At 35.0% G+C, this 14664-nt stretch overlaps 2 protein-coding genes across 2 annotated transcripts; one reads left to right on the top strand and one right to left on the bottom strand.

Moving 5' to 3' along the window:
- Window positions 1–6845: 6845 nt before the first annotated feature.
- Window positions 6846–7205, bottom strand: LOC142538458 (cysteine proteinase inhibitor 1-like). The gene has a single exon (XM_075643774.1). It carries the CDS (start codon window positions 7203–7205, stop codon window positions 6846–6848), a length of 360 nt encoding a protein of 119 aa, XP_075499889.1.
- A 3290-nt stretch (window positions 7206–10495) lies between these two features.
- On the top strand, window positions 10496–11719 carry LOC142538459 (uncharacterized). Its single transcript, XM_075643775.1, has one exon. It carries the CDS (start codon window positions 10496–10498, stop codon window positions 11717–11719), a length of 1224 nt encoding a protein of 407 aa, XP_075499890.1.
- Window positions 11720–14664: the final 2945 nt, after the last annotated feature.

Genomic DNA, 14664 nt, shown 5'->3' on the forward strand with positions numbered 1-14664 from the left:
GCATGTGAGGCCCGGGGCCGAAGAGGGCGGGGGGTGATCGCCGGTGCCATCAGTTGCACGGACAATGAGCGGCTCCTGGCAGGCTTCTAGGTGGAGGGAACATGAATGAACCGACCCACACGGGAATGAGAGGGATTCCGAGACTGTTCAATGTAATAGACTGTACAGTTAAAGAGGGCTTAAAAGATTTGATTTGTACTACTCATATCACGAAGGTGCATCTTCTTTTCGGTAGCTCATCACATAAGAACTCCAAAGTTAAGCGTGCTTGATTTGGGGAAATTTTGGGATGGGTGACCTCCTGGGAAGTTTCCCAGGGTACGTGTGAGTGAGGACATAAGCACGCTGGAAAAGACACGTCTTGATACAATGAGGACAGTCGTCGAATCTGGGGCGTTACAAGTGGTATCAGAGCCGCCAGGTTCATAATCCGAGTGGGAAAAAAAATCGATTTAAAAAAAAAAAAATCGGGAATTCCGGCCAAACAGGCCCTTAGCGCGATCCGCCGCATTTTTCGCCGATTCCGGCCGTTTCCGGTAGTATTTCTTTGATCGGAGACCAGATCTAGGACCGCCTCGACGAGACAAACAAAAGCCCTCAAACAATTTCAGATTTCGTGCTCGGGTGCAACCGGAATTTCGGATCTACGGATTTGGCGTACGAACCCTAACGCCGAATCTTATTTCGTCCAATTACCCTATCAATCCTACTCCGATTTTCAATTCCTTTTACCCAAACATTATACTATCCATGGGTAACGTTTTCCAACAATCAATTTTGAGATCGGATCAACTAATCGAAAACGCCCAATTTCAAGTGAGTTAACCGAGTTCGAGCGAGTTCCGGCCAATTAGGTAGTTTTCCGACCGATTCTGGCCGTGCCACCACCGGTTCTATGATGCTGACCTCTTCGCCGACGCACGCCTTTCCTCCGACCATACTCCGGCTAGTCAACCCGGCGAGTCAACTCGGACGAGTCAACGAGTCAACCCGCCTGCATGTGTCCTTCGATTTTTCGTAGGAAACTTCGAATTCGGTTCCGTCAACTGATCTGAAATCCTCTCGACATACTCTTCGAATCCATATGCCTATCTCAAAACTTTCCATTTTTCGAAATTTTCAAAAAATTTTAATTTTCAGTATCTTACTCTATCCTGATATTTTATTCTGTCTTAGTGATTTTGTTCTAGGAGTTTTATTTTACCTTTCTTTTTCCGTTGTTGCTATTTTATTCGGTACGACTTTTATTTCCTTTAGATTGGTCATATTCTTTCTTTTAGAAATCAATAAAAATTTGTTCTATTTGGTTCATTGATTTCAATTTATTTCAGCACAACCTATTGTATGAACTTTACTCGTACAACAAATTCTTAGAACTTGCAATATGTAGGAAATGGCCGGCAGACCCCCAAGACAGAACCGCAACCCGCGTTATGCTAATATCAACCGTGAAGGCGGACAGGAGAACGAGCAAGGAAATGGACCCCCGCCGGCAGTCAACTTAAGCCAAGCTGATCTTATGGCCATAGCCACTATTGTGGCGACAACACTGCAAGGGTTGGAAAACCCGAACGCCAATCAGCCACCACCACCTCCACCACCAAATGGAATCAAGTTCCACTATGAGTCACTCCACAAGAATAGGTGTCCAACCTTCAGTGGAGCCGCTGACCCTGAAGTTAGCCAGAGTTGGCTGAAAGGTGTAGAGACTCAACATCGCCTATTGGAAGTTCCCGAGGCACTGAAAGTGAACGTGACTGTGCCGTTCCTGGAAGATAAAGCAGGAAAATGGTGGGAAGCAATCTCGCCAGCCATGACAGCTGCAGGACCAATGACTTGGCAGCGATTTCGAGAAGCCTTTCTGAAACAGTATTATCCAGCCGAGGTCAGACTGCAGAAACTGAGTGAGTTTGAAAACTTCACTCAAACTCCGGATATGTCAGTTGTAGAATACACCTCCCAGTTCAACGCCTTAGGATCTTATGCTCCGGCAATCATGGCGGACGAAGTTCTAAAATTACACCGCTTCAAAAAGGGTTTGAACAGCAGAATACAGTCGGCTTTGGCAGTCTACGAACCTGCGAACTTCTCAGACTTGATGGGCGCAGCCATCCGAGCTGAAACTGATATCCAGCGCAGAGAGAAGGAAATTAGGAACAAAAGGCCTATGAATGATCAGTCCTCTCATGGCAGTCAGTCGTTCAAGAAACCGAACCACTCCGGCAAACCACCTAAGGGGCCTTCACCCGCCACCAACTACCAAGCCATTAAGCCTTGCCCAACTTGCCACTTACGACACCTGGGAAAATGTCGTAGAGCCAGCGGCGTCTGCTTTGGATGCGGAAAACCAGGACACCGTATGACAGATTGTCCAGCCGCCAGCAACAAAACAACTGGACCAGGTAAAAGAGACGGGTCGAGCTCAGGGGCGAATGCCAATAAACCACGGGAGAACAAACCAAATGCCAGGGTGTTTGCCATAATGCAGGAGGAGGCAGATGATGCAAGCGATGTTGTGTCAGGTACCATATTTTTCAGCAAGTGTCTGCTTATGTGTTATTTGACTGTGGCGCTACACATTCTTGTATATCTAAGAGATTTGATAAGAAGTTAGGACGTAAGCCCGATAAGCTAACCGAACCTTTCCAACTAGCCACGCCTACTAGTAGAGCCATTGAAACTGACGAAATTTACAGAGATTGAAAAATCAGTATTGGTAATTAGATTTTTAGAGCCGACCTGATACAGTTGATCATGGTCGATTTCGATATCATCTTAGGAATGGATTGGTTAGCAAGAAACAATGTGGTAGTAGATTGTAAGGGAAAGGAATATCCCTAACTATTTGGAGACCAGGCCAACTCCAGTTTCGAGGACGAAACTTCTCATAAGGAGGGAGGGATGTGAGAACCGAAAATCTTGCAATAATGTAATTAAAATTTGGAAGGAAATTTTATTAGCATAAGATTCTTTTTATTGTATTAGAATAAGATGGCCTATGTTGAAATCTTTATTGCCAAGCAAATTTCGAATTTTGGGGTAGGAAATATTACAAATTAGTATATCATACAAGATGCAAGGAAACAAGATAAAGAAAATCTCGGATATTCATATCAATCAAGGATTTATATCTCACGAATTAGGAAGAGAAATCATCAGCAATGGCAAGGATATTTGGAGTCAATATTAGGAGATTTGACATGAATTTTTGGTATGATTTTAGTGCCAAATTTAGCTCCACCCTCCTCCCCTATAAATAGTGCATCAACCCTAGTCATTCCCCACACCTAATTTTCGAAAGTCCTTGCTGCAAATTTTCGAAAAATTCAGCAACTCTACCTAGCCAAAATACTGCACAAAAATCGTCCCGAAAATCGTCAAAGAAATCGATCCAGAGCGCTACCCGGACGAGGAGCGCGAAGTGATCCAAACCAAGCCGTTCACTCCACGTTTTTTTAAGTACATCCAAACACTGTAAGTGGGCTGTGTTAAATTTTGTTTTATGCACATGAAAATTTCGATTTTGTGGTTTAAAAATACGGTCGAATACCGTCGTTTTGTCTATACATTTTTACGAAAGTTATTACGTTTATGTTTGACACTGTGAGGATTCCCTGAAAATTGGTGGAATTCCAACATATGGCCCTTAACAGTGGGATATAACTGTTTTATGGCCTCGTCCCCTTAGAGGATTAAAACTTAGGGTCTGACGTCAGTAAACCGTTAAAGGTGAAAAATCGCAGTGCTATTATGTTATGAAATTTACGTTACGTTTATGAAAAGCATGATGTACGTTTATGATATGTTTTGAAAATGTTATTAAATTGGTTATGTTGTGTTCAAAGTCTCCCATTTACTGAGTATTCCCAAAATACTCATCCCCTTACAACCCTTCCCAGATAAGTCCGAAGAACAGGTTGAGGAAGAGAAGTCCGAATAGTTCTGGGGATGGTGATTTACGAGACCAGTAGTAGTTATGTTCGAATTTATGATTTAATAATTGTAAGACGCTTCCGCATTATTTACTATTTCGTTGGATTTCGTTATTGTAAAGACAATGTTTATTTCGTGGAGATTATGATATATAAACTGATTCGGTTTATACTGTGCTACGAAAGGCTTGTTGTTTCGATTGTGTGATTGTTAAACAACGCCGGTGTCAATCCCGAGTTTCGGGGCGTGACATATATATATATATATATATAATGATATATATATCATTATATTTAATATCGAGCAAGTGTCGAGAATCGTAAAAGGTCGTCCATTAATGTTTATTCTATAGTCCGTTGATCATCTTGTTAGCATGAAGAGGGCGAGGACCTATGAGTCGGGGGCAAAGAAAACCTCATCCAACCAAGATACGAGTCTAGATGTAGACCTAAATAAAGAAGACAATCGTACAACCCGTCAAAGGCTCAAAACGAGGATTTCATGATTATCTTTGGACAAATTCTGAATTACGTGACAGTCAAGTGCATCATCAACTTCGTATCGACTTAGTTGAGCAAATTTGAGCATAATACAATAACAATACTTGTTAATATTTTACATGTTTTGGACAGTTTATTTTTAATTTTATGCAAGTGTGATTTTTTTCCTATGTTGTGCTCCTACATTTCAAATTAATAATAATATTTTAATTTTACATAAATTACATTCGTAAAATAGGATAAATTAATTTTAAGTAATAAATTAATTTTAAAATAATAATAATATTTGTTTTAAGTAATAATCATTAAAATTGTATAAATAAAATTGAAATGTATTTATTTATGTAAGATAAAAATAAATATGGATAAGTAGACAATAAGACCTATAAATAATGAGTTTTAATATTACAACATGCTTTTCTGTTGTCCAAGCTTGGTCTTTGCAATTTATACCAAGCTTGCGGGGGTGTGTTAGCTAGTGTTAGTAGTCAGAGTTAGATCATCACAATAAACGTGTTTTGCCTTATTACGTTTCTTCCTTTGGTCTAGCTGCTATAAATAGGTGGTGTTTGTCTCTGTAAAGACTAATGCATAAACAAAAATGTATTCCCAGAAATTCATTTCTTCCGCACTTTAACACCAATAATTGCACTCCTTACAATAAATGAGAATCAAATTCATTATCTTGCGTCTAATACTAATTGTAGAAATTGGTGTTTGGCTCTAATACTAATTGTAGGAATTAACGTTTGTCAAAAGTTGTAGCTGATAGTAACGGTGCAACTCAAATATTTTAAAGCGTACAGAAGCTCAAGCATCGCGTTTTGATTACTCTAACAAGCAATTATGATTAATACACTCTAACAATTATTTTTAATTGAAAATATGAGTCAGGTCGACTCGTCTCACATATATTCTACTCCACAATAGACATATTCATAATTTTATATTTGAGTTTTTTTATATAAAAATAAACCAGATTTGAGAATATTAGGGGAGAAAATTTTATGTCCTGATATATCAGCTGTAATTTTTATGTTTCACTTGTCCCAAAATACATAAATCCATCTAAACAAATTCTTAATTCCTCTAAATACAATGCTTATCTCTAATCAATTATTGTATGAAATAAATTATTGTGATATTATATTTTAATATAATATGTTAATTTTAATAAAAAAATTTAGGAAATCAAGTTAATTATAAAAAATAATTAAATAAATATGAACTAGCAACATTAAGATCAAAGATACATTCTGAGAAAACAAAATAAACATAATTCATGTTCCATGACAAAATATCCAAAAGGACATGAAAAAAAGTGTACATTATTATTAAAGGAGTTAATACTGCAAATATTTAAAGTTTTGTATATGATGTCTCATATGAGGTTCCTGAAATAAACATAATAAGACATACAAAATCTAAAATTTATGATGACAATAATTTCGGGATCGTCAAACAAATCAATTTTGTGATACAGATATCCAACTCAACCTGATTTATGAAAAATATTATTTTTTGTCAAATTTTTTTTTTTTTATAAATATGGAGCGAGTCAATCTATATTACGGATATAATTCTACGAGAGACCGTCTCACACGAAACATACTTTTTATCGATAAATAATGTTTAGCACCATGTGAAATATTTTAAAAGATCCCAAAAAAAAAAAGACTATATTATGGATTTCAACTACTAAACACACAAGTTCTTACTTTACGAAAAGGCTTGATACAAGACACTAGAAGAATTACTTATAAATCTATAAATCTATTAACACATGATGATCCAGATCCTATCTGGATGTTACCATTTGTCTTGAAAGTGAATCACATTCTTGCACTTGGATTATGATTTGATTTGGTAAAGGTTTGAAAGATAAATTTCAAATGACGACATATCTTGGACGTATTTGAAATTCACTACAATTATATTGAAATTTCGAATATCAGTTCAAGTTTGTTCATCAAAACAAGTCAAGAAACTTGAAACGTATCATCTCAAATTCATCAATCAAAAGACGATCTTTCAATGGATTTTTAAAAAAATTATTTGACTTTTAAGAAAATGTGTTTTGAAATAAATATATGATGAAATATCAAATTTTGTCGAAATAAAGTACATGAGTATTTCAAAATTAAAATATAAAATAATACAAGCTAAAAGGGGATTATATTCACCACTGTGAAAATGAATTACTCCAACGATTGTAGAAAAAGATAGAATTATTTCCAAAGAATAAAAGAAAAAAGAAAAAGATGGAATTCAAAAGGCTGGATAAATCCAATTATATATATTAATATGGTGATAAAAGAAAATCTAGATTCTCTCAAGTCTTCATTTCATACGTCTTATTGAAAAAAAAAACATCCTTATTCAGGAGACACGAGCGTTGCACATCATCTCCCTTCAAACTTTGGTAAATGACGTGAGTTGCCTGAAATGCGCCCAAGGCTTGTCCCACACAACAGCCTCGTAGTTTCCCGGCGCGTTTCCAGAGGCTCCATCATTCGCGGTGATGACCAATTTGTAATTAAAACCTTCCACAACTTGTTTTTCGCCCTTCACCACCTTCACAAACTGCAACTTCGCACCGTCCTTTTTGTTGTGCTCCGACACGGCGAATCTGATGATCTCCAACACAAGCGGTGAGTTCAGGTCCTCGATTGGCTTCCAAATGCCGACGAAGGAGGCGGAGACTTGGTAATGAAACGAAGCCACCAGGACCAGGAGGACCGCGGAGAGAAGAGGGCAAGATTTGAGTTCCATCTTTTCTTATTCTGTGAAGATATATATATATGTTGCCTCGTCTTAGTTTCTTTCTTGTTGGTGAGGAAATGGAGAGTAATGCTTTGTGTTTATATAGCAACACAACTGCTTTGCATGCGTCTCATTTGATATATTTTGGCTCATTTTTTGGTTGGTTGACTTCAGATTTACCCATATGCATGTAATATATTCGTAAGTTACGTGTGTGTGTATATATATATCTATGTAATCTAGAGATTTTAAAGGCTTTAAATCTAGAGATGCATGTAATATTTTCGTAAGTTAAGTATAATTAGACACACACACACACAGAAAATTTAGAGATTTTAAAGGTTTTATTTATTGTGCTTTTCATAATTAATCTTGACAAAAAATTGTGAGAGACGGTCTCACGGGTCGTATTTTGTGAGACATATCACTTATTTGGGTCATCCATGAAAAAATATTACTTTTTATGCTAAGAGTATTACTTTTTATTGTGAATATCGGTAGGATTGACTCGTTTCACAAATAAATATTCGTGAGACCGTTTCACAAGAGACCTACTCATTAATCTTTCACATATATATGGAATTGATGATTTTGTTTAGTAGATAATTATATTGATTTTGCTTTTTTTTTTTTGTATTGAATAAAAACTTTGATTAAAAAATTATTTACTTAAAATACCTCCATTTTTTTTTTCAAAGTTTCTTTTAAAATTTCTAATTCTAGACACCAAATCAACTTGCAATTTACACTCGATCAATAAAACCTATCCATCAGGGCGCAAACGACTCATACTAGTTCTATATAGTTTAATCCATATTTAAAATTATTGAATTCGAGACTATTTCGAATATGTTCAAATAATTTTTCGAGCTATATTGAGAATTAAGCATTCTGTTACAGTAGGTGTCTAGCGAACCAACTTGTGACTTGAGTTTTATTGACTCTTGTGTAAAAATTTTTTTTATTTTAACAATATTTTGCTATTTTATCCAATTATGACATTTATGTTATCTATCTATCTATGCAAGCTGTATAGATAAGGTCTTTGAATATACTATAAACATAATGAGATCTGCTTTGCAACTGTAAGATCATGAAACTCATTAAGAAGTGTAACGTATTTTCTAAACGGGTGGATTATCATATAATGATGCTGAACAACTCTCTTAAACTGTTCAAGTGGTTATCACTTATCGAGTGGAATAGTTCGCGGTTATGGTAGTGCACCATTATTCTTTAGACCCAGGACATCGCGTAGAAGCTCTACGTACTAGCATGTACTTTGATCCGTTTACCGACTCCATTTAGGTCATCATGTGGCGAGGTTGGATGTAGTTTCGAAATACGTAAGAGTCAATACATTGTAGTCAAGGATTTATCGTTTGCCTACTCTTGGAGATATCATATGTGATCTGATGAGTTAATAGTGTAATGAATCTTTGGTCAAAGCAAGACATGTGTTTTAAGGAAAAATATTTTCCTAGTTGCACATCTTATGTCACTGTTATTACTCAAAAAATACATTACATCAGTTATCGAATTTATTAAGGTTCTTGTAGTCACTATCAATGATACATAGGGGATCGTGGGGGCGATGCTACTAACGTTCTTACCATGAACCGATGAATGCAATCAGACTTGAGCTGTAACATTATTAACCAAGAGGTTGATGAAAAGAATGAGCCTAACTAGGGTAAGCTCGGATAAGAATAAATATTATTTTGAATCATATAATGTTGTGAACTCATGACTAACTGCATCTCCTAACTACTGAGAATCACATAAGTATTGGATTTTGTGTTCTCGTTGAGATAATTAAGTTCAAGGAGTTGAATTTGGCGACTGTAATTTGATGAATATCAAACATATTATTTATAAATAAGTTTATAAGTTGATTCTATTATTGGAAGTTGCGGAAATTAGATTAATTGCTTATTTTGTAAGGATAGTGGAATTGCGTATTTTAGTGAATGAGTTCACAAAACTGTCACAGGCCTAAAAAAAGATTAGTGTAAATTTTAATATTCGAAATTTTCATTTTTCATTATATGAATGTGATTTATACCCTCGACACATTTACGTTGTCTGATCGTCGATCAAGGTTATAACGAGTTCACAATTATTTATTGAGGAAATTTAAAATATACTAATTAAATAATAATATTAATAGTGGTGACTACTAAGTGCAAAATTCCCATGAAATATTCTAGAAGAATCTAGAATCTACTAATTAATTAATTGAGTGATTAAATAAAAGTCACTTAATTTAAAAATAAATAATATATAGATACATATATATATATATGTGTGTGTGTGTGTGTGTGTGTGTATATTTGAATAATCATAAGTTGATAATAAATTAATTATGCATGATATTTTCAAGAGTAAAAATTTATATATGAAATTTTGTAAATAATGAAAACAAAGTATCGTGATCCAAGTAGGATTTTTGATTTGATCATGAATCAAAGCTTATAAATATTTCGGGATAATATCCATTTTCGTCCTTATTGTTTACGGCTTTTTCCCATTTCAGTACCTCTTTTTTATTGACTGCTTAATTAATCCTTCATGTATTTAAAATCTTCCCGAATTGGTCGCTGTCGTTAACTAGACGTTAATATTAACGTTGACCCACATCATGTGCATGTCACGTGATCTTTTATTTAAGAAGGCATTCGATTTCTCCCCAAATCAGATTACTTGCCAGCCCCCACGAGAACCCTAAATCCCCAAATCAAAGAATCCTCATCCCCCCCAAATCAGTGTACTTGCCATTACCCCTACACCAACCCTAACTCCCCAAATAAAACGATGGCAGGAAAGCTGAGTGCGAATGCTTGGATACGGTAATGGCAAGTTTTCAGCCCGTAAGAAGTAAGCTTTCAGCCCCTAAGACGGTAATGGCAAGCTTTCAGCACCTAATACGGTAATGGCAAGCTTTCAGCTCGATAAGAAAGAATTCAGCGCATAAGAAGTAAGCAAGCTGTCCTTGATTAATTTGTTGCAGTTGTTGACTCAAATTTTCATGTTACTTTTTTTTTTCGAAATAGTATATTGGTAGTTTCGCTTAAGTGGAAGGCGGTAATGGCTCGAAGAAGTAAATTTTCAATTGAATTCACCCCGAATTACGATAATGTTTCCTTTTTAAATGTGATGACTTTGTGGATAAATTTATTGAGATTTATCCCATTTACGGGATGTTAATATTCTGTTTGTTAGGCTGGATGCGAGAACCCACTCTTGTTACAATTAAATTGTACTACAACGGTTCAATGGAAACCAATCGCTAGAGGAAAATGTACAAAGGTGGGAGTACTGAATTCTTTGATTTTGTGGACATGGATAAGATAGGATTGATTGAACTATGGGGTTATGCTAAGGAATTAGGATGCCTGGACAAAGATAGGTTCAGATTTTGGCACAAAATTGGTAAATCTTTGACCGATGGTAGATATTTGGAAAGTGATGCTGATGTGGTTGAAATTAGGAACCATGTCCCCAAAAACTATGAAGTGGAAATTTATATTGAACATGTTGAATGTGTTTCAATAAATCAGATAGATGCATCCTGTGTTTTAGAAAAACCGAATGAAGTTGAACCGAAAACAAGGGTTGGAATCAATGGTGAAGCTGATGTAGAATTTAACGATAGTGAATTTGATTTCAAAGAAAGAGAAAATTATAAGGGAAAGGGGAAAAATATAGTCATTGATGGTGATATTTCCAATGATTTGTTTGAGAGAATGCAAGGTGATGAAGGAGATGATGATTGTGCAAAAAGTGATGAGTTAGAGAGTGCATTTGATTCTGAAGAGGAAGATCCACAAAAATTCCAAATGTATGAATATTCGGAAAATCCTGATTCGAAGCTTGGTATGATATTTGATTCAAAACAAGAGGCAAAGTTTGCTATAGAAAGTCATTGTATCAGACGAGGGATGGTAGTTAACTTTGTGAAGAATGACAAAAGTAGGCTTCGAGGCGTGTGCAAAAATGAAGAATGTGAATGGGTTATTCATGTGTCACCAATGAGTAAGGACAGTTGCTGGCAGATAAAGACTTTTGAATCTGAGCACAAAAACTGCTATTGGAATGTTAAGAACAAAAACATCAAGTCAAGCTGGTTAGTTGAAACTTTCGTGAATAAATTGAAATCAAATCCTAAGTTAGGTACCAGAGAGTTTAGAGAAGAGGTTAAATCTACGTTGAATGTAGTCCTCACATATAAACAAGCTTATTTGGGTCGCAAAAAAGCATTGAAGCTAGTTGATGGTAGCATAGCGGAACAATTTAGCCGAATAAGAAATTATTGTGCTGAACTGAAAAGGTCCGATGAAGATGCTTCTGTGATTCTGAAACTGACTGATGAAGAAGATGGGCCAAGATTTCAGAGGCTGTATGTGTGCTTTTCGGCCTGTAAACACGGTTTTAAAGAGTCTTGTAGACCTGCTATTTACTCACTTGCACTTGAGCCTCCTGCCAATTGTCGTAAACACCAGGTTTTCGTCCAACAAATATAACATATGTTTTTCCCTACAATAAATAAGAATTTTCAAATTTAGAAAAAATAATCATACATACAAAAACGAAGGGAAGTCAACAAAATACACACTAAATTAGTGATCATGCTACTAATCTGTTGAAAAATTTCGCAAAAAAATCAAAAAGTAAATATACATATGTAGGAGAATTACATAAAACTACACCAAATAAAATAAATCTAAGTATTACAATTATGATACCATGTTGTGCCTAACAAATTAGAAAGATAGTGCTAACCCACCTTCGAAATTTATACTCAAAAATATTGAGATACAATACATACATATATATATATTCCATTAACTATTCAGTACATACATATATATATTCCATTAACGATTTAGGATCAACTCATATCCACTTCAAAATGACATATAAGATCACAAAATAAGAATGCTACGAACATACTAATCGCGAAACTACAACAAAACCATGGAAAATAATGAAAAGCCTTCACCATTGCAGATGTTGTAGTAGATTGAATCTGGAATTGCTGAATTTTCTTCCAGTTTCCCGTGGGTTTCGAATTAGGATTCTTTGATTTGGGGATTTAGGGTTGTCGTGGGGGCTGGCAAGTAATCTGATTTGGGGAGAAATCGAATGCCGTCTTAAATAAAAGATCACGTGACATGCACATGATGTGGGTCAACATTAATATTAACGTCTAGTTAACGACATGGACCAATTCGGGAAGATTTTAAATACATGAAGGAATTACTTAAGCAGTCAATAATGAAGAGGTACTGAAATGGGAAAATCCGTAAACAATAAGGGACGAAAATGGGTATTATCCCTAAATATTTCATTAAGTGTTATATGAAATAAGACAAGTTTTCACACACATATTTTTGCAGAAAAAATTTTCTTCCCTCTCCATCATAAGGAAAATTTTGGCCACCACCCGTTCCACCGCACATCGTCTCGTCACCGCTGCAAGACCGTCAGATTTATGAAATTCCGATGATCCAGTCTCGCCGCAAAGTTCTTTTATATCTCTAGTGCGATCTAAGCGAGAAAGACATTTTGGAGTCTTTGAAAGATAGTCATGTCCCTATCGTAGCCATTTGCGATGCAGGAGGTGTTTGAAAGACAACTATGGTGGAAATAATTGAGGATAGAGTGAGAGGAGATTATTTGACGAGGTTGTGCAGGTGGTTGTAGGCAAGGGCGGAGTTACACTCTAATATACTCGGGCTTTAGCTCGGATGGCTTAATTTTTTTAAAAAAATTATATGTACATTTTGTATAATTTTGGAATAATATGATATTAGTACGGGTACATCAATTTCAAATATTAAAAGATTGTAGAGTTTAAAATTCTAGACCGGACAGAGCCATATTTCTGGCTCTGTCACTGGTTGTAGGTCAACAAATTGAGATGCTTAAACTTTAGAAAGAAATTGCTGAAATATCAGGTTTGAGATTGATCGACGAAACCTTGGCTGGTAGAGCCGTAGAGCACATAATATATGCACCAGGCTACATGATAGAACCAGAAAACTTGTAATATTTGACAACGTTTGGAATTTTAAATTTTTTTCCTCGATTAATTGTAGTAGTTCAAGTTTGACTTGAAGCATGGGAATATATTTTGTGACATATTTGAACTATCCATCGAAAATAAATACTAAAAAATTTGGAAATATATTTGTTTACTATATAATTATATTATATTAATAAAATAGTAAAGTTCATTACCTATCAAACAAAATAATTTGAATTCAACTTCGGCTAAAAACAATTTGGAGCATGTTCGAGTTTAGCCCAAATTCGATAATCTTAAATATGAATCAAATATTTTTCAAGTTGACTCGATTCTCTTGCAACCCTAAATTCGGTCCATTTGGATAAATGATAAGCTATTTGTTTTGGGATATTAGATCCAAAAAAATTCAAAATATAATATATTGAATTAAGATTTGATGCAATCAGGAATATATTTTGAGGTTTTAATAAAATAATAGTTTTTAAGAGATGCAGAAATGATTATAAAATATATTCTAAGTAAAGAAATTAAAATCAATGATATCATATTTTTATAATTTTAGAGATTATACACACACAGACAAACTTTTTCAACCGAGACTTAAGTGAAATAACCTTTTTTTTTTTCAAATTTATTGATCTCTGGGGTGGACAATTGATTAGTGATTAACCCCCAAAAAATGATTCCAACAAATTACATATTTGTTAATTTTTATACCTAGAATTTTTCCTTAAAATTTTATTTTGTAATAGAAAAATTATATCAGAAACCAAATAGAATATATATCTTATAACATTAATCTATACGACCGTTTCACAAGAGTTTTTTTTAGATTCAACACGTTTATGCACACCAATTTTCCTAAAAATCATTGCATTTTGAAATACGACAATCCAAACTTCGGTTACTGAACTTCGTTAACAATTACATAAACATGTACACCAAATAATAGCAAACATAAGCGATATAAATAGAATTTTGTAATTTTAAAAATGTATTATTATTATTTAGGATTAAAATAATTATTGAGAATGCAGGTATATGGGTGTAATAATTATTTCTTGGACAAAAACTTGTGTGAGACGATCTCACAGATCGTATTTTGTGAGACAGATCTCTTATTCGGGTCATCAATGAAAAAATATTACTTTTTATACTAAGAGTATTACTTTTTATTGTGAATATCGGTAGGATTAACTCATCTCACAGATAAAGATTCGTGAGACCGTCTCACAAGAGACCTACTCTTATTCTTGTCAAAGAGTTAATTTGATTAGAGAGAAAATCAAGCTGGAGATTATTCGGCCCGTTCACGTTTATATCGATAATCAACTAGCCGATGTCTTCACCAAGAGTTTGGGCAGAGAACAACATGCTTTTCTGTTGTCCAAGCTTGGTCTTTGCAATTTATACCAAGCTTGCGGGGGTGTGTTAGCT

The sequence above is a fragment of the Primulina tabacum genome, chromosome 3, assembly GCF_025594145.1.
Source record: "Primulina tabacum isolate GXHZ01 chromosome 3, ASM2559414v2, whole genome shotgun sequence".
Classification (NCBI taxonomy): Eukaryota; Viridiplantae; Streptophyta; class Magnoliopsida; order Lamiales; family Gesneriaceae; genus Primulina; species Primulina tabacum.

Bases quoted from the DNA above. Each gene is read 5' to 3' on its own strand.
- LOC142538458 (XM_075643774.1), bottom strand. From the start codon at position 7,205: ATGGAACTCAAATCTTGCCCTCTTCTCTCCGCGGTCCTCCTGGTCCTG.
- LOC142538459 (XM_075643775.1), top strand. From the start codon at position 10,496: ATGTACAAAGGTGGGAGTACTGAATTCTTTGATTTTGTGGACATGGAT.